Consider the following 26,588-nt stretch of genomic DNA (forward strand, 5'->3'; position numbering starts at 1 on the left):
GGCTCATGATGGAACCGTGTGCGCAAAGGCTATCTGTATAGGTAGAGAATTCCCCGTCAGCCCAGAGGTTTCCCAGATGGCCTGAGGCTCTTGCTAGGGCCTTGTAAGGGGGCTGGCACACTGTCTGGAGACTATACTCTGTTTAATGTTTCTCAAACTTCACTCATCCACAGAAGCATCTGGAGAGCTTTTCAGACAATCATGATTTCCCAAGCTCACTTTAGACCTACTGAATCATACTCTTTAGGGGATGGGGTCCAAATGACATTGGGGTCTCCTTCAGTTCTGAGATCTTATGATTCTAGAATAGTTGTGAGTTTTTAAGCAGTTAATATGCTTATTCATCTATTATTAATATACAACAGGAAAACAAACCATTTACATCCTTAATTTAGCTTCTATAAAAGTACTCAGTCCTTTCTAAATTTTTTTGCTATACCATATTTAGCAGTAAGGAACCCAGTCCCTTTTTTAAAAGAATACATATACCCCATATACCCATGAATATCATTTTATGAAATAAAATTAGAAACATTAAAAAAATATAAATATAGCATAGGATTAAAACATCACATGGTTTAAGAGAAATAAATGATTACAGTGCAGTATTACTTCCATTTTAAAACAATAGTTAAGGTATAAATGGGCTTAATTTTTTTTATTATTCAGAGATAACCGTAAGTTTTTTTTTTTTCCCTCAGAAGGAAAAACACAAAATAGGTTTCTCTAATTTTAAGTGTGTTTTGTGAATAAGGAAATACAGATGCACATAAAGCTGGATATAAAAGGATGCAGATGGTTTGACCAGCTAGTCAGGTACCTTCTACTGGGCTATCTGGCAAAACATCAAACTTTAACTGGTGAAAACCCAGTGTGTTTTAAGCAATCAGGAAAAAAGGAATATAGTTTTAAATACTCCATGGTAATTTCTTATATAACTTAAATTTATTCAATATATTAAGTACATGTATTTTAAATAATTACGATTTTTAAAATTGAAGAATGTATCACTGATCTTAATGAAATATCCACATAGTCTTAGGAGTGGTTCCACAATTCCCCAGCAGATGGTAGATTTCTTGTCATACTTTCACCTTCCTTTTCATATAAACCAGTCCTAGAGTTCATCATGTGTCAAAACTGCAGGAGAGAAAAGTTTATTTAGTTCTTGAAACCTTCAATATAAAATTAGCTTAAATGTCACTCAAGTATGGGATATAGAAAAAGCACTATTGTTAACTGAAGATCCTTTTGTTAGGTAGTTCAGGACCTATATGCTTCATTATCCAACATGAGATTAGCTCTTTGTACCTTTTGGTATCATGCTGTATCATGACTACTACTTGTCTTTTTACCCTCCTAGAATGTGAGCTCCCATGAGTATGAGGACAAGGAGCATAACTTATTTTTCTTTGTCATCTCTAGGATATAGCACCCTGCCTGGCAGATGAAGGTTCTGAAGAATACTAACAGATGTAATGGAACAACAAACAGCAGACGACATTTATAGTCCTCTTCTAAGATGGGAGGACAGAGTACTCAGACACGGACATAAGTGCTGCACGAATGTCAGAGCAGTTCTAATGAAGACTCTTAGAGAACAAAATGGTTTCTTTTGGTCACATATTAACTGATTTGAGAGCACTGAGAACTCAAAACAATTATTTTCAGGGAGAAATGAATTAAAATACAATTTAAATGTATCCTGTTCCACAATTCAAGATGGCAGATTATGTTTCTCTCTTCACTAAATTACACCAGAAAGATAATAGATAAAAAAGGGAAAAACAATACAATAATGCGAATGAGGGAAATGGTTGTGAGACATTGTTGGGGCAGAGTTATCAATGAATTTCTAGAAATGGGCAACGAGAGTATACTGATACCTAAAACAACGTCATCCCAGAACATGCAGCTAAGACAATGAGTTGGCTTTCCTGAGGGAGGAGCCTGAGAGAGCCTCCTAACAGTGAACACCAGTACATAGTGAGCCAGACAGTGAAGCAATGAAGTGAAGGACTGTCTGTGGGAAATCTGTGCCTGTCAATACCCAACTCTCACTCTTCTGCATCCCAGAGAGAAACTGACAGCCTGGTATTTATTCCAATATAAAGAGTAGAAGTCTATTCTTGAAAAAAACTGGAACAATCTACTGAGAGAGAGAGACAGAGAGAAAGGGTGGGAGAGAAAGAGATTTTTATATGGGTGTCTATACTCTTGAGTAAAGCACCCTCATTTGGGCTTTTGGGGTGCTGTGTGGGATAGGCTTTGATCTGTTCCAAGCCCATACATTTAGAGGCAAGCCTGCCAGCTGTACACCACTCCCAGGTGCCTAGAGCTACTAAATAACCCTCCCATTCAGGGAAGAAGCTTATTGGAGAAATAAACATATTTATACCAAGGCAGACGAAACCCATGAGTTATTTGACTTGATCAATCTAATCTTACATATAAAAATATATACAAACAGCCAAGGATCTCCAGGTATTTGAGGAAGACCTATAACAAAAGGACCAAGATGAACACACAAAATAAGTCACCCTAAGGAAGCAAAGGTAACCAAATTGATACTTAAAATAATTCTTATTAGTATTTTCAAGAGATTTTTGAAAAGTCAATGAAAACATAAGAACAAACTAAAATTATAAAGAAGCTAGCAGATAAAAGAAAGATCTGCTGGAAATTAAGAATTACCCCTCTAAAATAAATCAATATAAAGATTGAAGTCTAAGAATTTTCCTAGAACACAGATGAGGGAAAAAAAATATACAAGAGAACATAAAAATATAAAAACAATAAAATGTATAGTATTAAAAAATTCCATTTAGAATAGCATCAAAAGGAACAAAATAATTAGGAATAAACCTAGCTGAGAAGGTAAAACACTTGTACGCTGAAAACTACAAAAAAATTGCTAAAAAAAAAGATAAATAAATGGAAAGACATTTTATGTTTATGGATTAGAAGATTTAATATTATTAAGATGTCTATCTTACCCAAAGCAATGTATAGATTCAACACAATTCCTATCAAAATCCCAATTTTTTTGTAGAAATGCAAAAAAAATCCCAAAATTCATATAGAATCATAAGGGATGCTGAAAACAATTTTGATAAAGAACAAAGTTGGAGGACTCACACTTCCTGATTTTATACATATTACAAAATTATAGTAATCAAAACAGTGCAGTGCTGGCATAAAGACAGACAAATAGACCAATGGAACAGAGAATACAGAAATAAATCAGTGTATATGGTCAACTCATCTTTGACAGGATACCAAGAACATTCAATGGGGAAATGAGTCTCTTCAACAAATGGTGCTGGGCAAACTGGATATCCACATGCAAAAGAATAAAGTTAGACCCTTATCTTATACCGTATACAAAACTTAACTCAATACAGACTAAAGACCTAAATGTAAGACCTAAAATTATAAAACACCTAGAAGAAAAACAGGGAAAAATACTCCTGACACCGGACTTGGCAATGACTTCTTGCATATGACACCAAAAGCACAAGCAACAAAAGTGAAAACAGGCAGATGGGACTACATTAAACTTAAAAACTTTGGTGCATGAAAGAATACAACCAACAGAGTGGAAAGGTAACCTAAGAAGTTAGAATTTCCCCTACATCCACAGGACTGAGCAGAGGTGTCTGTAAGAAGTCAATTTGGGTCTCTATGTCCAGTGAGTGATTTCAAGTCTGGTTCAGTGTTCATGGTGCTAAGTTCACTGTCTTCAGTTTGAGTCTGGATATTTAAAGCTGAAAAGAACTCTTTGATATCAAAATCTATTCCAGGATTCTGGGTTGGGCCAGATGGGAGCTGGGTGTCAGGTCCAGGATTCGTGTCAAACAAAAGACTACAATAACACAGTGTCTGACCAGGCAGATTATTTGACAAGATGTTTTCTAAATCACTTAATAAATCCATGGTTGGGTCTGATTATCTGTCATGTTCTGTGATGGAAGCATGCTACTCTGTGCACTGAAGTTTATAATTGGTACAGATTTCTCAATATCTAGATTTAAAAATCTTAGGGTCATTCTGAGGCAACAAACCATGAGTTACTGTCTCTGCAATTAAACTGCTGCTTATAATATTGTCTGTAGAAACACTGTATGATGAATGAACACTCTCAAAAATGTCTCTGCACATTCCAGCTTTGTCCTTCTGTATGTGGTCATCTGTTGGACTTTGCATCCCACTGGTTTGAGTTTATCTGGAGATCCCACCTGACTGGAAACAAGCATCTGTAAACGCATCAGTCTGAGCAGCAATAGACGAAGTTACCTTAGAGCTGGGCAAAAATGTTTGAGTGTGAACACTAATGGGAAGAGGCACTTGAGAATCAAATGAAAAGTCAGTCTGGGAACAAGACAACAAAAGAGGAATCAGGGCTGGCCCACTGCGTAGAGGGTATAAAGTTTTGTGAGACGTAAGATAGATCTGTCAGTACGCTGATTGAAGAAATGCTGTTCTTTTGACATGTGTTCCCAAGTTCTTGTAAAGGAGTGCATGGACTTTTACCAAAGTTCACTTGAACACCTGTACTAACTGGCTCAATTTTGGAAAGAAGTAGGCTCTCCTTAAGAGAGGAATCCTCTGAATCTAGGCCGAGGATCAGGGTTCCTATTGACAAGGGCAGTTAAGTGCAGAGCCCTGGTGGCAGAGCCCTGATGGACACCTAACACACCACAGGCTGGGCCAAGGAGTAGGCTGTAGGCACAAACACAAGCAGAGGAGGAAACTGCATCACAGGTGGTTTAACCAAAGCCACTTTGGGCTTTGGTAAAAGCAACTTCTGAGGATATCTTGGAGGTGTTGTAAGTGTCTGCTTTTTGGCATTAGAGCCGCAAGAATCTTCGAAAGGTGCCACTAGGTTTATTTCTGAAGTTTCTAGTTCTTGAGTGTCTGGTCTAGGGATTGGTTGGTTGCTCAATGATTCAATGGTGTTATTTGATAACTTCTGGTTTTGCAGGCAGTTTTCCATTTTCCTTTTCTTACGAGGTGGATCCCTGTGTTCTGCAGGGATCTCATGGCCAGTTCGGTAGACATGGGACTGCGATGCGGTTCTGCTAGCGTAGGGGCAGCCACATGTGCACTGGAAGGTGTTGCCCGCAGTCCTCCGCATGCCTCTTTAAGTCCCACTCTGTACCAGACGAATTGCTGCACTTACTGCATTTATGCTTCTTCTCAGCATGCATTTTCACAAAGTGCTGTTTTAGAAAATTGAGAAAATGGTCTGTCAGGGCCTCTTGGGCATCCTTCAGTTAGAAAACAATAGAATTTCCGTACGGTTTTCAAATCTTCTCATTGTTGGATTTACGATGCTGTCCTGCAGGTGGTGGCTCTTGACCAGGTGCATGTGGAGCGCGGGGCTGTTGGGTAGGATCTTGCTGCAGCAGCACATGGTGCACAGGATGTTTGGTCCGCACGGCCGGGACAGCTTACTCACTGACCGCTGGATGAGCTCTGGGCCAGCAGTACCGGGGCCACGGGGCGGCTGCCCCTCAGCTGGGCTCCCAGGGGGCCCCCACAGGCCTGAGGCGGTGGACTCCGGGACAGCTGGGGGACCCACTGCGCTGCCCAGGCTGCCATGGCTCCTGCACGGCCGCTGGCCTATTTTTTTTTTTTTTTTTTTTTGAGACAGAGTTTCGCTTTGTTGCCCAGGCTAGAGTGCCGAGGCGTCAGCCTAGCTCACTGCAACCTCAAACTCCTGGACTCAAGCAATCCTCCTCCCTCAGCCTCCTGGGTAGCTGGGACTATAGGCCCACACCGCAAAGCCAGGCTAATTTTTCTATTTTTTAGTAGAGATGGGGTCTCACTCTTGCTTAGGCTGGCCTCAAACTCCTGACCTCAAGCAATTCTCCCACCTTGGCCTCCCAGAATGTTAGGATTATTGGCATGAGCCACTGCACCTGGCCTGCAGTTATGATTTAATACTGCATCTTTACGTGTACATTTCTCTCTACTGCAAATGGTACCATGTACAGTCTGTGTGCATAAATTTTGATACATTTTAACTTTTTATAATAGATTTATGTATATTTATGGTAGTAAATGATGTATTAGTATCTACAAATATTTTACGTACTCATCAATGTATTCATGAAATACTTAGCTTTTTAATTAAAAAAATATTTCTAGGCAGTATGATTTGTGAGTTTTTTCACACTGACGCAAATCTCAAAAAGTTTTCCAATATATTTATTGAAACAAATTCATGTATAAGTGGACCCATGAGCTTAAACTCACATTTTCCAAGGGTTAAATATAGTTTCTTAGCCATAGTACCAAAAGCACAAGCAATGAAAGAAAAAAAAAATAAACTGAGCACCATCAAAATCGAAACTTTTGCGTTGCAAAGGACACCATCAAGAAAAGATAACCTAAAAAATACGAGAAAATTTTGTAAATCACATGTCTGATAAGGTACTTATATCTAAAATATATAAAGAACTCTTACAACTAAACAACAAAAAGGCAACATAGTTCAAAAATAGACAAAGGGTCTCAATAGATATTTCTCCAAAGAAGGCATACGTACTGCCAATAATCACACAATAAGATGGTGAACAACATTTGCCATCAGGCAAATCAAAACCACAATGATATTGTGATATTGTATCAAAACCACAATGATCATACCCATTATGATATTTATAATCAAAGAGACATAAGTGTTGACAAGGATGTAGAGAAAACTAGAACCTGCATACACTTTGGTGGAAATGTAAAATGGTCTGGCCAACTATTTTGGAAAAGTCCGACAGTTCCTCAAACGGTTAAACATAGAGTTACCATATGACCCAGTGATTCCACTGCTGAGTATATACCCAAGGAAAACGAAAACATTATGTTCACACAAAAACCTGTGTACAAATATTCATAGTAGGAATATCTTTTATTAACAACATAATGCTAAGTGAAATATACCAGTCATGAAGTATGACACTGCATAATTTCATCTATGTGAAATCTAGGCAAATCTGTAGAGACAGAAGTAGATTAGTAGTAATTAGCATTAATAGATTAGTGCTGAGGGTGGGGAGATAAGGAAATTGGGGAGTGATGGCTAAAGAGTATAGGATTTCTTTACAAGGTAATGAAAATGTTCTAAAATTGATGGTGGTGATGGATGCACAACTCTGAATATACTAAAAGCCACTGAACTGTACAGTTCAAATGGGTGAATTGTATGGTATGTGAGTTCTCTTAATAAAGCTGTTAATAAAAGATAATTGTTTAAAGCACAAATAGTAACAATGTGTGGGTTTGTAATATATATAGTAGTAAAATGCATTGTAACAATAGCACAAAGGAAAGGAGGAAGAAACAGAAGTATAACTTTGGAAGGTTCTTACACTCTCTGTCAAGTGGCTTAACATTAAAACTGTAGAGCAACCTCATTAAAAAAATGAAGGAAGCATGGCTAGTGAAATAATAGTGGAGAAATGTGGAATTTGAAGGAAAAAACCCAAAAGAAGGCAGAAAAAGAAGAAAATAAAAAGAATAAGGAACACAGGTCAAACAGAAAAATAGCAAATGGTGTATTTAAATCCAATCATAGTCATAATTATAATATATGTAATGTTTTAAATGAAGGGTTGGAAAATTCTCTGTAAAGAGACAGAAAATAAATATTTTTGGTTTTGTGCACTGTATGATTTCCATCGAAACTACTCAACTGCTACTGTTGCTCAAAAATAGCAACAGATAGTACATAAATGAATGAGTAGATCTGTGTTCTAATAAAATTTAAAAACACTAGAAATTTAAATATTATATAATTTTCATATACCATGAAATATTCTTTTAAAAATGTAAGAACTACTCTTAGGAACTATACAAAAACGAACAGTGGGATGGATTTAAGCCACAGACTGTAGTTTGCCTACCTTGGTCTAAATACCACAGTGAAAAGTAGAGATTTTAAGATTAGATAAAAACAATACCCAACCATTTGCTATCTGTAAGAAACTCATCCTAAATATAATAACAGATAGATTATATGAGTAAAAAAAATACCAGGCAAACATCAAAAAAATGAAAGCTTGAGGAACTATATAAATATCAGATAAAGCAGTCTTCAGACCAAGGAATACCAAATATATATCCCTTATAAAGGGATAAGGAGGGATATTTTATAATGCTAAAAGGGTTCAATCTATCAAGGAAACAGAACAATCTAAAATACGTATGGACCTCAAAATAGAGCTTCAGATAACACTAAGCAAAAACTGACAGAACTAAAAGAAACAGAAATATAGTCAGATATTTCAATACTCCTCTGATAGTATTGAAATAAGAATAAGCAGAATAAGAGAGAATAAGCAGACAAAAACATCAGTAAAGATATAGAGCAGGGGGCCCCAGCCCACGGTGAGTTGTATAATTATTTCATTATATATAACAATGGAATAATAATAAAGTGCACAATACATGTAAAGTGCTTAAATCACCCCCAATCCATCCCCCACCTCCTCAGTCCATGGAAAAATTGTCTTCCATGAAAATAGTCCCGGGTGCCAAAAAGGTTATGGACTGCTGATATAGAGGACTTCAATACCACTAGCGACTAACTTAACATAATTGACATTTATAGACCAATTCATCCAACAACAGTAGAATAAACATGCTTTTCACATGAAGCATTCATCAAGATAGACCATATTCAAGGCCATAAAACAGGCTGTCAAATAACAATATAATAATTCAGTGATCATGAAAAATAAAAAATCCATGCACAGAAAACAATTGGTTTTTTTTATGTACAAGCAACCACCAGAAAGAAGATATATTGGAAGAGAAAAATTCCATTTATACTAGTATCAAAAAGATAAAATACCCAGAAATGAGCTTAAAAAGATATATATAAAATCTATATGATTAAAATGTTATGACTCTTGACAAACACAAAACTGGACTTAAACATATAGAGAGACAATGTATTCTTAGACAGGAAGATGACAGTTTTCATGAAGATGTCGATTCTCCCAAGCTAACTAATTAATGTAATCCTCCATCTGCTCATTCCACCCATCTCCCTACAATAAACCAGAAAATTTTCTGAAATGAGGTAAGTTGATTCTAAGGTTTGTATGGAAAAATAAACAAGAATACACAAGAAACAAAAAAAGAGCAATGAGGGGAGGCAAGCCCTATTTGATATTAAAACATACTATAAGGTCGCTTTAGCTATGTGGGGTTTTCTCTGGTTTCATACGAAGCGTAGAATTATTTTCTCTGGATCTGCAAAAATGATGGTGGTATTTTAATAGGGATTGCACTGAATCTGTAGATCACTTTGAGTAGTACAGACAGTTTAACAATGTTGATCTGCTGAACCATGGTATAGTTTTCCACCTGTTTACGTCCTCTGCTATTTCTTTCCTTAGTGTTTCACAGTTCTCCCTGTAAAGGTCTTTTACCTCCTTAGTTAAATATATTCCAAGGTATTTTATTTTCTTTTTTGCTATTGTGAAAATTATTGAGTCTTTGACTTGGTTCTCAGTTTAACTGTTGTTGGTATATATGAATGGTACTGATTTGCTTGCATTGATTATGTAACTGGAGACTTTGCTGAACTTATTTATCAATTCCAGTAGTCTCTTGGCAGAATCTTTGGGGTTTTCTAGATATAAGATTATATCATCAGCAAAGAGTAATAGTTTGACCTCTTCTGCCCTTAATTTCCTTCTCTTGTTGGATTGCTCTAACCAGGACTTTAGCACTGTGTTGAATAGAAGTGGTGATAGAGGTCAACCCTGTCTGGTTCCACTCTCAGTGGGAATGCTTTCAATTCATGACGTGCATTTGTGGTATATGGCTTTTATCACTTTGAAGTAAGTCCCGTCTATGTCTATTTTGTTAAGCATTCTTATCATAAAAGGGTGTAGTGCTGAATTTTCTCAAATGTTTTTTCTGTATCTATTGAGAGGATCATATGGTCTTTGTTTTTACTTCTGTTTATGTGGTGAATTTTACAATTATAGATTTGCATATGTTGAACCATCCCTTCATCTCTGGGATGAAGCCCACTTGGTCATGATGGATTATTTTATGATGAGCAGCTGAATTCAATTTGCTAGGGTTTTATTGAGGATTTTTGCATATATATTCGTAAGGAATATTGGCCTGTAGTTTTCTTTTTTTGTTGAGTCCTTTCCTGGTTTTGGTATCAGGGTGACAGTTTTGTAAAACATGTTGGGGAGGATTCCTTCCTTCTCGATGTTACGGAATAATTTCTGTAGCATAGACACCAGTTCTTTGTCAGTCTGGTAGAATTTGGGTATGAACAAATTGGAAGGCATCAATTTACCCCACCTCAAGCTATACTACAAGGCTATAGTAACCAAAACAGCATGGTACTGGCACAAGAACAGAGACATAGACCAATAGAACAGAACAGAGAAAGAGATATAAAACCATTCTCATACAGCCATCTGATCTTTGACAAAGCAGACAAAAACATACACCAGGGAAAAGAATACCTAATTCAATAAATGGTGCTGGGAAAACTGGATAGCCACATGTAGAAGACTGAAACAGGATATGCACCTTTGACCGAAATCAACTCATGGTGGATAACAGACTTAAACCTAAGGCATGAAACCATAAGAATTCTAGAAAACATTGGAAAAACTCCTACAGACGTTGGCCTAGGGAAAGAATTTATGAAAAAGATCCCAAAAGCAATCATGGCATCAACGAAAGTAAATAAAGGGTACCTGATCAAATTAAACAGCTTCTGCACAGCTAAAGAAACTATCACTAGAGCGAATAGACAACCTACAGAATGGGAGAAAATATTTGCATGCTATACATCTGATAAAGGGCTGCTAACTAGAATCTACATGGAACTCAGGAAAACCATCAAGAAAAAATCAAACAACTCCATTAAAAAGTGGGCAAAGGACATGAATAGAAACTTCTCAAAAGAAGACAGACTAATGGTTAACAAACATATGAAAAAATGCTCGACATCTCTAATCATCAGGGAAATGCAAATCAAAACCACAATGAGATATCACTTATCTCCAGTGAGAATGGCTTTTATCAAAAAGTCCCAAAACAACAAATATTGGCATGGATACAGAGAGACAGGAACATTCATACACTGCTGGTGGGACTGCAAATTAGTACAACAACCTCTACGTAAAGTAACATGGAGATACCTTAAAGGACTAAAAGTAGAACTATCACTTGATCCAGCAATCCCACTACTGGGCCCTAAAGAAAAAAAGACATTATATAAAAAAGACATCTGCACGCACGTGTTTAGAGCAGCAAAATTCAGAATTGCAAAGATGTGGAATCAACCCAAGCGTCCCTCAATACATGAGTGGATTAATAAAATGTGGTATATGTGTACCATGAAGTACTATTCAGCCACAAAAAACAATGGTGAACTAGCACCTCTTGTATTATCCTGGATGTAGCCGGAGCCCATTCGACGAAGTGAAGTATCACAAAAATGGAAAAACAAGCACCACATATACTCACCATCAAATTGGTACCAATTGATCAACACTTATGTGCACATATGGAAGTAACTTTCATTGGGTGTCAAGGCAGGTGGTGGGGGAGGAGGGGATGGATATATTCACACCTAATGGGTGAGGTGTGCACTGTCTGGGGGATGGGCTCTGACTCGGGCAGTGCAAAGGCAATATATGTAACCTAAACATTTGTACCTCTGTAATATTCTGAAATAAAAAATATATATATCAGAATTTAGTATATGATAAAGGTGGCAACACAGATCTTTAGAATAAAGATTGTATTTTTCAGTGTTAGGCAAAAATCCTGTAGAAAAATGTGGGCAAGAAAAAAAAGCAGTTGAAAAACAGAAGAAATATTAATAGCCTTTAAAGATACCACAAGATTCTCAACTTCACTCATGTTATGGGTTGAATTCATATGTTCAAAAACATGAATTTTTGGTTCCCCCCTAATTCATATGTTAAATCCTAACCTCTAGTACCTCAACTTGTGATCATGAATCATTTGGTGGCAAGGTCTTTACAGAGGTAATCAAGTTAAAAGGAGGTCATCAGGGTGAACCCTAATCTAATATGACTGGTGTCCTTACAGAACAAAGACAGAGAATAGAAGACAATGTGAAGAGACAGGGAGAAAACGGCCATTTACAAGACAAGGAGACAGGCATGGAACAAATCCTTCCCCTCACAGCCCTCAGAAGGTATCAACCCTGCAGACTCCTTCAGCTTTGACTTCTGGCTTCCAGAACCGTGAGAGAATAAATTCCTGCTGTTTATGCCATCCAGTTTGTCGTGCTATGTTATGGCAGTCCTAGCAAACTACTACAATACGTAATAAGAGAAATGTAAGAGTTATAAAAGAAATACCATATCCTGAAAAATGATTACCTCTTTAGATTTCAGTACGTAAAAGAGGACTTCCAATTTTATTCTTATACTTCCATGTGGATCTAATGTTTATAATGAATATGTCTTACATTTGTAATTAAAAATTAAGGTGAAAAACTAAGAACCTCTTTTGTAAAACTTCCTCTCCCTTATTCATACACATACCTACACACAAACACAAACAAATGATTTTTCTTTAATGGCAATGGGATAAATCATATGGTAAATGTTGTTTTATAACCTATTTTTTTAAGTTAAAAATATGCTATCAGCACAAATACATTTATCTCAATTTTCTTGAAAGGCTGCACTATGTTTTATTGTTTGTATCAATATTTATTATAATCAACTGTCTATTGATGGTCAGTTAGATTATTTCTATTTCATTATTAAAAATGCTATAATAAACAATAATATACACATAATTTTTCTTTTTAAACTGTAAATTTCTTGAAATGAATTGCTGGGTCAAAAGGCATATACATTTTAAGTTTTTATACATATTGTAAAATTTTCTTAATTTATACAGCTAGTATATGTTTTTCTTTTTTTATATTGTAAAATATCACTAAGCAATACATGTATAGTTATATGAAAGTGCTCACTGGCCAATATCCTCATTAATGCTGGCTATTATTAATCCTTTAACTATTTCCAAATTTGATATGAGAAACATTTCATCTTTTTTTTTTTTTTTTTAAAGAGATGGGGTCTCGCTATATTGCCCAGACTGGTCTTGAACTCCTGGCCTCAAGCAATCCTCCCACTTCGGCCTCCCAATGTGCTGGGATTATAGGCATGAGCAGCCTGCCTGGCCAGCATTTCGTTTTGTGCATTTAAAAATTTTTGTGTGAGGTAATTTTTTCTTCCTTCCTTTTTTGTTTTTTCCTTCTCTCCTTCCTTCATGTCTTCTTTTATCTTTCTCTCCCTTTAAAACGAATTATAAACATGCCACTTACAGATTAATTTTTTTTCTTCTGGATTGAAATGCTATCTTTATCCATACCAAATTATGACATATACATGGGCATGTTTTAAATACTGAACCTCTCACACACCATACCACTTTTTTTTTAAGGAAAACATAAGTCAAAATGAAATACAAAGGCCGGGTGCGGTGGCTCACGCCTGTAATCCTAGCTCTCTGGGAGGCCGAGGCGTGCGGATTGTTTGAGCTCAGGAGTTCGAAACCAGCCTGAGCAAGAGCGAGACTCTGTCTCTACTAAAATTAGAAAGAAATTAATCGGACAACTAAAAATATATATATAAAAAAAATTAGCCGGGCATGGTGGCGCATGCCTGTAGTCCCAGCTACTCGGGAGGCTGAGGCAGGAGGATCGCTTGAGCCCAGGAGTTTGAGGTTGCTGTGAGCTAGGATGACGCCACGGCACTCTAGCCCGGGCAACACAGTGAGACTCTGTCTCAAAAAAAAAAAAAAAAAAAAAAAAAAAAAAAAGAAATACAACTTTATGTTTATATGAGAAAGTTTGTATGTAATCACTTTGGCTTCCCTAAAAAGTAAAGCTGAAGAAAATGAGATTTTAGAACTACTGGAACTATATTGTAACTACTGGAAGGAATTATTGAGAGGAATAACTAATATGACCAGTGAAAACCTCTAACATACTGACTACAGCACAATAGGAGCTCAGTGCTCTTTTTAAAAAAGAGTAAAGAATGATAGGGAGAGGCAGTAGCACTGACAGGGAAAGAGATTATGAGAGAATCAAGAAGTTTATATTAGCTTTAAAAATAAATTCAACACATACTTACTGAATTTATGTATGGCAATGAAATGCCAAGATAACTACAACTTTTTTAATAAAAGAAATGGAAGCAAATCTAATCCAAGTCACTCTCTAGCCCATGACTAAGGATCCTAGAGTCATGAACACGTGGGGAAACCTGTACTATATATGAGATCGATTAATGTTTTAGTTGGCTATGTAAGGCTTTTATTAATTTTCAGGGCTTGCTTGGATTTTCACATTTGGGAAATTCAGTGTAATCTTAAAGACCAGCATTCCTTTTATTTTTCACCTCTACCTTGTGTTAGGAGGCTAATGTTATACTACTCAGCCATATAGAGATATGAATTAAAGCTGTATCTATGTTTTAAGTTTGTAAGCTTAGCCTACATAAAAATAAAGTTCTTGATCATGCCACAAACTTTCTTAAAGAAATTCCGACTTAATCGTTTGATAATGTCACTATAAAACAAGTATGTAATCTGCTCTAGTATCATTAATGCAACACATGGTTCAGTCATCAATGCAGGATGAAGACTTACTTGCATTTTTCTTCTTGTTTTCCAGATGATCTAGTAGTTGTCTTATCTCAGCATCATACTCTACCCATTCTGGAACAATCCTGGCAGCAGCTTTTAGTTTGGGTTCTTTTGTTTTGGGATTATTGCACTGAAAATTTAAATAAATTTTGTTAATGAAAATCCATACTCCAGGAAACATAAAGGAAATAATTGAGGACAACGCGGTGTCACTAAGGCAAACAAAATATATTTTATAAAAAGCAGAGCCGTGCTAAATACTTGAAGTACTGGAAGTTTAATATAATCAGGATCAGGTGAAATGACAAGTTGCAACCTATGTAAGTAATAACTGCTTAATACAAATACCTCAATCAGAAATCTAAACAAAAATTGTTGAAAGATATTCCAATAGTTCATAAGTAGTTTGTCAAACAATTCTGTAAAATGCTTTGACAAAAGATCTAATTACATTACTATTCTGTCAAAGAACACAGCAGACTAGTCTGCCTTATATAAAGGCACAGTGGAGAAACAATGGAAATGAAATCTCAGCTCTTAGGGTTCCAACTCCACTAGTAGGACCTGTACCAGGGAGTAACTCTGTGGGGGCCAGGGGTGTGTCTTAGGTTCTTTATCTGCAAAAGAAATTAAAATAAGAAAATCTCTAAAGTTCCAATTTAAACTACTTGGTGGTACTATAAAGTTTCTTAGGAAATTAAAGTTAAAGGCAAAAATTATAGAAGGTTGATAAGGATGTATCTGAAGGCACAAGTTACTGACAGGATTTGCTGATGTATTAGATGTGATATGTGAGAAAAGTGAGGCATCAAAGATACCCCCACCTTGTACCTTCAGCTTCAGCAACAGAGTAGCCATTTACCAAGACAGAAAGGACAACAGGAGGAGCGTAAACTTCAAGTTATAAAGGCAGCCCACTTGCTATTTACTAAGCATTAATACAGAAGGTTTCCTAAAGCTCACTTCTGCATGACATTTCCTCTACTTCTCTTATTGCCTTAGGGCAAAGCTATTGGCTATGAGCCATGAGCCTGTTGTCTTAATCCTTTACTTGCTAAGTATTTTCAGTTCATTCATTGTGGATTTTTTTTTCTGGAGTTGATATATACCTGAAGTAAACAGAAAACAGGATTTTTCTTTGCAGAAATTAACTTTACAGGCAATGTTTTCTAAACAGAGAAGATAACAGAACCATTTTTTCTCTTTTTAATTGTTCTTGTGCTACACTGTGTTTTGGGTTTTGTTTTTGTTTTGTGTGTGTGTGCATGCATGTGCGTGGGTGCAGTACAATTTCTTTAAATTTCTTAACTGGTAATCATGCCCCCCAGGGGAGCTTCGGCAAGATCTGGAGAAAATCTGGCTGTCATGGCAGGTGAGTCATGGGGTACTACTGCCATCTAGTGGGTTGAGGCCAGGGATGCTGCTGAATACTGACAATGCATAGGACAACCCCCACAGCAAAGAACTATCCAGCCCTAAACACCAATAATGCTAATGTTGAGAAGCCTTGACTGAAATTGAGAGTTGAGATAGTTCATAAACATTTCCATTTCCACCTTCAATACTATTAATCATGCTCTTTTCCTGTTAGGCCATTGTCTGGGAATTTTTTCTCCATTCCCTTAACATTTCCCACTAAAAGCTGGCTAAGAATAGCAAGTTCTTTCATTTTAAGTGTTTCTGAGAGAGACAGACAGGCTGAACACCAAAATTTACACCACCTGTCCTTTTTCTGTGTAGTGCTATTGCTAGGAAGTAGTTGTCCATCCAGGAAAGATATTTCTCAATTCCTCTTACATTTAGATATGGCCACATGACCAACTCCCATCAAGGGGCCAGGCCTTTAGGATTCAAGAAGTGTTCTCCACATTCTTTTTTCCCTTTCCTCCAGATCAGCACTATCCAATAGAAATATGATGAAAATCACATAAATAATTTAAAATTTTCTAGTAGCCACATATAAAAATATAAAAGGAAGAGGTGAAATAAATTTTAATACTATAATTAATCCAATAAATCCAAAATATTAGTCAATATGTAATCAATGCAAAAATTAGTGATGAGATATTTTTACGTTCTTTTAATTGTACTGAGTCTTCAAAATCTAGTGTGTACCTTACACCTTACAGCACATCTCAATTCAGACAAGCAACATTTTAAGTGTTCAGTAGCCACACACGGCAAGTGGCTGCTGTACTGGAAGGAACAGCCACAGAGGAGGAAGAGTCGTCCCTAAGTCACAACTTGGGACACTGATGGGGACACCACTTAGGCCTAATACTTGGGTGAGTATGAAGCCACTGAAATATGGGGGTTTGTTAAGGTAGCTCATGTTAACCTAAGCACTAAAGATCCCAAGGAGACCTATGCTACTACCACATGAGTCACAACACAACCTTAACATCTTTTTTTCTCCCCATGAAAAACCCTCTTGTTTATTTGATTAAACAAAAATAAAATAAGCTACATAGGAACAATCTTAAAGTCCAAACAGAACCAACTTTAACATTGTAGTAGCTGACACAGCATCTCCTTGTTACCTTCTCCAGCCTTCTCTGTGGACCACAGAGATACATTCAGAAGTCTGTTAGCTCATACAGGAGTTTTTGAACACTTTTCCACTGGTTCTTCAAACATCTTAATAGTTATATTCAGTAATGTTATTGGACTCTCTTTATAAAATTCGCTTGCTTCCTTCTTAACGATGCCATTTTTTTTTTTTTTGAGACAACGTCTTACTCTGTTGCTCAGGCTAGACTGCAGTGGCCTCATCATAGCTTACTGCAACCTCAAACTCCTGGACTCAAGTGATCCTCCTGCCTCAGCCTTGCAAACAGCTGGGACTACAGGCACACATCACCACACCCAGCTAATTTTTCTATTTTATATACAGACAGGGTCTCCCTCTTGCTCAGGCTGGTCTTGAACTCCTGAGCTCAAGTGATCCTCCTATCTTGGCCTCCCAAAGTGCTAGGACTACAGGCATGAGATACTGTGCCCAGCCAACCATGCCATTTATTTCTGCTACATTCTATCACTTATGATTACATTCTCACATGTTATTTGCATGCTACTTTTTAAATACATATTTCTACATGTATCTGAAAAAAGTCCCTATATTTTATTTTCATGCCTTATTTTGTTCAAAATTGTGTGAATTTTAACATTTTGATTGTTTATCCTTCAGTGAAGATCTTTTTAAAACAATTATTCTACACTAAATTAGCATATTAAAACAGTATGGTAAGAAAAAGAGCTGTATTATCTTATAGCTATTAAAGACAATATGGTACTGGAATTTAAGTTCTAGACAGACAATAAATAAATTAGTTTGAAATATTTTATGTTAAGAGAGTTAAATTGTATAGTACAGTTAAAGTCTTAAAATGAAACTCTAAGAAAAATAATCTCTTAAAAATAGGAAGAAAAACAGATGTATAGGATAATTTAAGTAGACAAAATTATCTTGGTTGCCTTTACTGGGGGAAAATATTGGCAGGAGAACTAAAGACATGTAAAGATGATAGCTAATCCGTGAACATTTTTAGCCAGCTCATGGCCTTTCATTCAAAAGCCCCTGAGCAGAAAACAGTTAACACAGCAAGCCTGAGACTGCTATTCTTAGAAAGGCCTGCTTGTAAGGTTGGCCCTTGATTGGCATCTGGTAACTTAGGTTTCTGGATGGTTCCCACCATTCCCTGAAGGGAATGGCTCATTGTGCCTAAACTGCTTGTGCAAATATTATGGTTTATGCTAAACACCTGCTTTCCTTTTGGAAGTTGAGAATTTTGGTGTGTGTCAGGCAGAGGGTGCTTGTGTGGTGACCAGCTCTTAAGTAACAACCCTGGGCACTGGGTTTCTAATAAGCTTCCTTGGTAGGCAACACTTCACATACATTGTGGAATTTCTTGTGGCTTGAGGAATTAAGCTTGTCCTGTGTGACTTCACAAAAAGAGGACTCTTGGAATCTTGTAATAATTTTCTCTTCACCGCATGTATCTTTGCCCTTTGCTGACTTTGCTTTGTATCCTTTCACTGTAATAAATCATAACCATGAGTACGATTATACTCTGCATCCTGTGAATCTTCTTAGGGAATTATCAAAATCCGAGAGTGGTCTTAGGGGACCCCTGACACAGCCCTATACTTGCCAACCTAAGTAAATGGGTAACAGACTAAGCAGTAGGAAAAGCAAGGTAATATATGTGCCATTCCACTGTAAAACAAAATATTTGAACATTTCCATATCTGCTTCTATACAAATGAAAACACAGATGCTCACCAGATCAATTGTTTTGGCTCTTTGTTTGGATTCATCATCACACCAGGTTTCACACCACAGCCAGTCTTGAGGAAGAGACTTAATAGCAACTTGGTAAATCATACTATTGGGAAGATCCTACAGAAGAAAAATGATTTAAACACAGAGGTATAGAGTCAGAGAGAAAAAATTTGAAGACGTCATTTCTTTAAAAAATATAAATCTGAGATTTCTCTACACTTTTAAGTTTAAAATATCTAACCTGATCCAATCATCTTGTGTCATGAATGAACCTGTGCACTGGAATTATGCCTACACCTCCCCTAGACTTCACCCCTAGCATCAGGAATGAAGAGGGAGGCCCAGAAACACACCACTCTAATTTCCCCAATGGCCAGCCCCACTGCCTCTAACTGCCTTGAATCACCAGGATTAATGGCTCACAGTGTGCCTGCGTTACTGTTTACATAGGCACTACACTCTCCAGATTCTGAGGTGACCTTTCACCACTCCATTGGAAACAATAATCCATGAATATTGATATTTTCATGTTTTTGCATGCTCAAGGCTTTTTAAGCAAAGATTGCTGGCACCTGTGTTTTAGGATGCTGACTGGCAAATTAACCTAGTAAGTTAAAGACAGAAACCTCTGTGCTTAATGCTATGAATTTATTTCTAGAAATGTTCTAGCTCCTTCACATGATATACCTCATCATTCAGTTTGTATGAAAAGAAAGGTAGACTATGGTTAGAATATATATGGATTCACGAGAGGTGATGAATGGCTTGAGTGGTCAGAGGCCAAGAAAGAGAAAGATGAGAAGATAAGGGAAAGAATTCTGAGGTAGAGGCTTATGGATGAACCTATGGGAGTGGCACAAACTGTCAAGATCTTTGGGTATTTCATGTTAAACATCCACCAAAAAGCATTCGATACATAAGCAGCACTAAATGTCTAAGCAGACAAAATGATGTAGCCTGTTGAGGTCTGCCAGCCTTGGTCACTGGCCATTACAATGACACAATGAGCACATAAATGGAGTAGACACGATGGCAGAGATGGAGACTGTGTATGGGCCCCACAACACGGACTCCCCTTACTTAGGATGATCTAGCTCTTACAGCTGCCAATAGCAGAGACAAACACTGAGCTTCTGATACAGGATTTATACTTTGCAAAGACCAATTAGCTGTGTGATGGTAAGCTAACTGCACTGGATGCCTTTTACCATGGAAGGAGCATAGATTCTTCCAAACTTCATAACTGAATAAACTCATATTCTATGCATGTGTTTGCCTTTCTTGCTCATAGAAACTTCGCTGGCACCATTATCCAAGGACTTAAGAGTTATCCACTGTCATAGGATTCTAAATAATATTTATTAGACTAAGAGACCCAATTTATAGCAAAGTTACTGTGGCAGAGGGCACATGACCAGGAGACCCCACGGTCCTGTCAAATACCATACCTCATAGGAGATGTTGGCCTGAATGGTTTACTGAAGGCACAGTAGAGTTGCTAGCTTGGAGACAGTACCCTGCACGGGTAAGGAGTCATCCTCTAGATGCAGCATTGTATTTTATATTTTACATCAACAACCAGCATATGGCACTGTGTTACCATTTCAAGAATTACATGGCTCCAAGGGGGCAAATTAGAAGTGAACCTTCTTAGCATCACTCCCAGTGACCCTCTTGGAGAAGCTGTACTTGTTATCCCCACAATTCCTGGTGGTTCTGGGCCATATGACTAGGTTAGGGGAATCGAGAATGGATAGTAGAGGGAGATAATGGGTGTAAGTGCAGTCTTTAGACCTGCTGTGGTCTGTCCCACTAACTTTCCTCTTACGTGTTTTCTCCTGAACGCATACAAAGAGGTAGATCCATGCGGTACAGTGGACGATAGTGGATGCTGTGATGCAGCACCCAGATCTTCATTCAAATCTGAAAACTGTCTCCTAGCTGTTGGGAGTGCTACTGCCTGATAACCCTCAGATCTCAGCCATCTCTAGGAACTGCCCTTGGAAAAGAGTTGTCTCACCGAAAGTCACCTCCTTTTCTGGGGCAACCTATATCCAATGATTGGTTGAGTGAAGGACTAAAGACCTAAACTCCTGACCCAAACTTGTGACAGCTCCGAAGGGCCATCTCAGCTTCAGAGCTCCCTGTGGGGTCAATCACCTGAGGTCTTTGTTGAATTTGTAGAGTTTTCCCAATTCTATTTCATTCCTTCCCCTACAGTTGATGGTCCTGAAAACACTTCCTAATAAACATCCTGCAAGCTAATTTCTATTTCATAGTCAATTTGTTTCCTGGGTAACCCAACCTGTAACAGGTGGCTAAGTGGTATTTGCTGATGTAGGGAATGTTGGAAAAGGAACAGAACTTGAGTTTTTGATTTTTTAATTTGGGATAAGTTTTGGGCATTAATGTGGCGGTGATACCACTAGAAAGCTAAGAGCTAGAGATAAGATTTGGGAATTACTAATAGAAAGTTGTAAACTGAAACCCTGGATGGATTTAAGATTGTCAATAGAGTTGGTAAAGAATGAAAAGTGGGCCAAAGGCAGAGACTTAGAGAATATCAGCATCTGAATGAAAAATAAAAGTAGTTCACTGATAAAACTCTCATGGGAAAGCTTCAGATATCAGAGAAGAACCAGATCTGATATTATGGAAGCCAAAGAACAGTGGAGAGAGTGTTGAGAAAGGAGAGGTGGAAAACATTCATGTTTCAAAGAGAGCACATAAAAACAAAATTTAAGTGTTCACTAGACACTTTTACCTAATAAAAAGATATTTTGACTTTACTGAGAAGTGTTCAGCGGACTGATGGGGGTGGGAGCAAAACTGCGCAGGAGTAAGAGCAATAATCCCCCAAATATGGTGATGCAATGTCAGAAGAACCCCTAAGATGGTTCTTGGACCGCTTGAAAAATGAATTCTTTATTTAGTTACCAACAGGCAGATAGGAAATATCATAGATTTTCACTTATATGTTAGGCTAAGGGTTTCTTATAAAAAACATATTCATAAAATTAGTAAGAATTACAAAAAATGTGGTACTCATAATCTAAATCTGGCATGTCACTAGGGTTTACTGAGGACCCCAAGTCAGTTTTCTACTAACTGGCAATATTGAAAAGATCCTATTTTGTATGTATACACATATATATTTGGAGTTCTCCCCATTTTCAAGAATGATTTTTTAAAAAAATTAGTCCCTTACCAGTGGGGTCTTGAATACGTCATTAGTATTTTGACCTATAATTTCCCATTTACTAGATTTTTAAACAAAGGGCTTAAGCTTTCTCCGTTATCTGGACCTTCTGTTACTTCTCTTCCCTCATTTGTACTCCCCCCACCATACTCTATTCCAACCATACTGGCCTCCTGGCTCTTCCTCAAACATGTAGGGCCCACTCTCATCTCAGGACCTTTGCATTAGATATTCTCTCTGGCCTGCAATACTCACAGACATTTTCATAATCAACTTTTATGCCTCCACCTGAAATTCACTCAAATGTCCCCTTCGCAGGGACATATGGCGACCCAATTTACAACTGCAAACCCTAACACCTTTTCACCATTCTGAACTCTCAATCATGTTTTCCTGTTTTTTCTCCAAAACATTAATTACCTTTACACATTGTTTATTTTTTAATTTTATTTTCCTACTAGAATGAAAGCATCACAAGCTAAAGGATCCTTGTTTTTTGTTTTCTGATGTCCTGGGTCTTAGGATAGTGTCTGGCCATAGTAGGTATTCAGCAAATACTTTTTAAATGAATGAATAAACATGCATGGTTCTAATAAACATAAGAAAAAAGAGTAGGGATTTTGGACTGCAAAATAGGGTCTTTGGCTTCTGTTTAGATTGTTTAAAATGTTTCAGATGCAATAATTAGGAAATTAACAGGATATGAGGAAAAAGGTATCTGTGAGGAGAAAGAAAATGTGAGGCAATACCAGGGCAGTGGGGGCACTGGATGAGGGGAGTTTGATTTAAAGATCAGAGAGAGAGACTCGAGGATGTTTAAATGAGGATGGGAGACAGTAAGAAAAAGAGGGTAACTAAATGAGATAGGGCATAGAGTAGAAAGAAGAGGTTTGAGAATGGAAAAGTGAGGCTAAAATACTATTAGTTTTAAAAATGTTGAGCTTGAAGTGAAAAAAATTATGTGTAAGTAGAGATATCCACTAGACAATTGCATAAAGGATAGGAGTTTGAGAAAGAAGGTCAAAATATAAGATTTTAAAGTTGACAAGCAGGGAGTTGGAGCAGTCTATGTATACGTACTGAAAATTATTCTATTAACATTTTACCCACCTGATCAAGGTTTGAAAGACTGTTTGGATCTTGACTGAGAGCTTGGTACTGGCCCCTGAGCCTGTCACCTGCTGCAATTCTCCTGAACTTCTTGAGATCCACTACGTACAAGGCACTGCAAAAATGAATACTCATTGAAAGCCTACGTTGTTTATGTAGTTTTATTTTCCCCTAGTGAATGTCTACAGTGATGGTATTAACTTAACTGCAGATATCCTAGGATCTAATAATAATTAATCCTTTCATAAATTTTCTCCCAATGTCTGATACTGTTTCCAAGGAATTTAAAGTTTCTTAGAATTTGGTAGTGTCCATATTCTTTTAGGGTCACTTCAAGTTTTCTCAAGTTTTCTCTGTCATGAAGCTCACAGTCCTGAAAACAGTAACAGCTTTGAAGAGAGTATCTTCATTTTACTACTTGACAAACCAAGTTTAAATTTTCTGCAGTAATTAGGGGCACATACGTGAGCCATATTTCTTGGGTTTAACTCTTGGCTCAGCTATGTACTAGCAGGGTAAGCCTGGGCAAGTAAAACGAATGCTCTATGCCTCAGTTTCCACATCTATAAAATGGAGATAATAACAGTATCTCAAAAGGTTGTCAAAGATTTTATGAGTTAATATACATATGGCCTTACAAGAGTGACGGGCATGTAATAAGCACTATGTAAGTGGTTGCTCTTACTGTATAATTTCTACGAAAACTGAATGCTGTGATTCAATGTATTATTTATTAACTAAAAGATAAGAGCATGACTTTTCTTACCTGATATGGTATTTCCTTCTTAGAAGATGTGATGCCCAGTATCCTGTTTTCCAGAAGCGATATCCATCCATTTCAGTGCGGCTATCACAAAATGGAGTGTACCCATAAGGAGCTCCATCCAGATTGAAATCTCGTAGTTCTTTTAGGTCATGTCTCACAATCTAAATAATTGAAACAGTGTCTCTCATGAAGACTGTAAAATAACATGAGCCCTTTTTATGGGAATTTGAAATCATCATACCCTATTGCAGAAATACCACAGCTGCAGTTTTTTCACAGTGCTTTCATGAAGTGTGAATTTACTAAATTTTAATTTTTTCCCTCTTGTCCTAACAGATTAAAAGAAACTTACAATTTATTTTCCTAGTCTATATGAAAGTGGTCTTACCGACCAGTAAGAATATTCTGTAAGCAAAGTACTTTACACAGCATACATTTGGGGAAGGGGTTGAATGTTATACAAGTGCATAGCTCTTTTTTTTTTTTTTTTTTTTTTTTTGAGACAGAGTCTCACTCTTTTGCCTGGGCTAGAGTGCCGTGGCATCAGCCTAGCTCACAGCAACCTCACACTACTGGGCTCAAGCAATCCTACTGCCTCAGCCTCCCGAGCAGCTGGGACTACAGGCATGCGCCACCATGCCTGGCTAATTTTTTTTTTCTATATATTTTTAGTTGTCCGATTAATTTCTTTCTATTGTTAGTAGAGACGGGGTCTCACTCTTGCTCAGGCTGGTTTCGAACTCCTGAGCTCAAACAATCCGCCCGCCTCGGCCTCCCAGAGAGCTAGGATTACAGGCGTGAGCCACTGCGTCCGGCCTAGTGCATAGCTCTTTGTTTCTTGATGTATGGATTAATAATTCGAAATCATTTTTATGCTAAATCGCCATTACCGTATATTGGCAAATATTAGTTTGAATCATAAGGAAAAGTCTCTTGACTATTCTGAATAGCTGTAATGAAATAATGTATGTTTTATATTTTTAATAGAGTCAAGCCTGTTGGGAAAATATCAGTGTGTATGATAGGGGAAAGCTGGAGAAAGAAATACATTAGAAAATATATTTTGGAAATGCTTACTTTATCTATAGTTCCCTATTTTCTTAGTTTTCATTATTATTTATTATAATGACTCATTTATCAATTTGGAACACAGTATAAAATAATAAGAGTTTAGAATGTAAATAAGTTATAAGACTTGAAAATATGCTTTTTTCTACACATATAAATTTTAATTTATAATATATTTCTATCTATCTATTTATTTATTTAAAGACAAGGTCTCACTCTGTTGCCTAGGCTAGAATGCAGTGGCATCATCGTAGCTCACTGCAATCTTAAACTCCTGGGCTCATATGATCCTCCTGCCTCAGCTTCCCAAGTAGATGGGACCATAGGTGTGTGCCACCCTGTCTGGTTAATTTTTTTCTATTTTTTGTACAGATGAGGTCTTGCTATGTTGCCCAGGCTGGTCTCAAACTCCTGGCCTTAAGTGATCCTCCCCCTGAGCTTCCCAAAGTGCTAGGATTACAGGTGTGAGCCATCATATCCTGCTATATTTTAATTTACATATTACTGTTCTTAGAAATTGTGTATATTTTTAAAAATTTCTTTTCACTAATGATTAAAAAAGCAATGCAAGGGTAGAAAAGTCATAATTTTTGGACATATAAAGTTTTAAAGCTGAGAGCCTTAATTTTTTTTTTAGCCAAATTTATAACATTCTTTTCCTTAAGTGGTAGAGTGATGAGAGTTTGGTTATTGGATGAATGCCAAAAAATGCTGAAGTTTGGAAGAATAAGAATTGTATGTAACTGCTAACTTTTGTAGCATGAATAGCTAATTATAAATAAATATTAATAGCTTATATTCATAAGAATGCATGTAACTCCTCTTATTATTACTAATATAAGTATTTGTTTTACTTTTAATCCCCAAGCTTAAAAAACTACTACTTCAGAGAGAAATCTTCCAAGTCCCAAACAATAAATGGTATTTCTTATTAATACAATACCTTCAATTTTCTCCTGGAATTCTGACAGTTTGTTTTTAGAGGTATTTTGCTTACATATCACGATCACGTCTTAAATGTTTATGTAGCACAGCAACAAAGATAATAAACACAAGCGACATAAATTCCTTATATTAAGATGGAAGTGTAAAAAAAGTTTGAGTCCTACCAAAAACAACAGTTAATCTTATTACCTGGTCAGCATCCACAAAAATGATTTTATCCACTGCTAGTGGAAAAAGGACATCAAGGAAAAGAATTTTGTAACCCCAAATAATCCTTTGTTTTTCAGTCTGTTTACGGAGCCAACGGGGCCACTTATATTGGACTAGTTCATACTGAAATCCATATTCCTTAGCCATGTAAGGAATTACTTCCTAGAAACACATATACACAAAATCAGACAATATGTTCAAGGAAGAGAAAGTAGTTTTGTTTTAGAGAAAAAAATTAACATTTAAAAAGGCAGAATTTACTACAAATTGTTATAAACTGATGGGTAAAATGTCTAAATACTACTTCTATAACGTTATTAATG

At 36.9% G+C, this 26,588-nt stretch overlaps 1 protein-coding gene and 1 pseudogene across 1 annotated transcript in view; both read right to left on the bottom strand.

Annotated features, from left to right (window-relative positions):
* Positions 1–906: 906 nt before the first annotated feature.
* UGGT2 (UDP-glucose glycoprotein glucosyltransferase 2) overlaps positions 907–26,588 on the bottom strand; it is a 194,381-nt gene continuing 168,699 nt past the window's right edge. The window contains exons 34-39 of the mRNA XM_012647354.1: positions 26,245–26,427; positions 24,043–24,203; positions 23,277–23,391; positions 18,968–19,084; positions 14,689–14,815; positions 907–1,140 (exon numbers count right to left, since the gene is read on the bottom strand). Of these exons, the coding sequence (XP_012502808.1) occupies positions 1,118–1,140; positions 14,689–14,815; positions 18,968–19,084; positions 23,277–23,391; positions 24,043–24,203; positions 26,245–26,427 (726 nt within the window). The 3' untranslated portion in view covers positions 907–1,117. The remainder of the gene's footprint in view (positions 1,141–14,688; positions 14,816–18,967; positions 19,085–23,276; positions 23,392–24,042; positions 24,204–26,244; positions 26,428–26,588) is intronic.
* LOC105812771 lies at positions 1,162–6,295 on the bottom strand (annotated as a pseudogene).

This window comes from Propithecus coquereli, unplaced genomic scaffold (genome assembly GCF_000956105.1).
Source record: "Propithecus coquereli isolate 6110/MARCELLA unplaced genomic scaffold, Pcoq_1.0 Scaffold262, whole genome shotgun sequence".
NCBI classification, from domain to species: domain Eukaryota; kingdom Metazoa; phylum Chordata; class Mammalia; order Primates; family Indriidae; genus Propithecus; species Propithecus coquereli.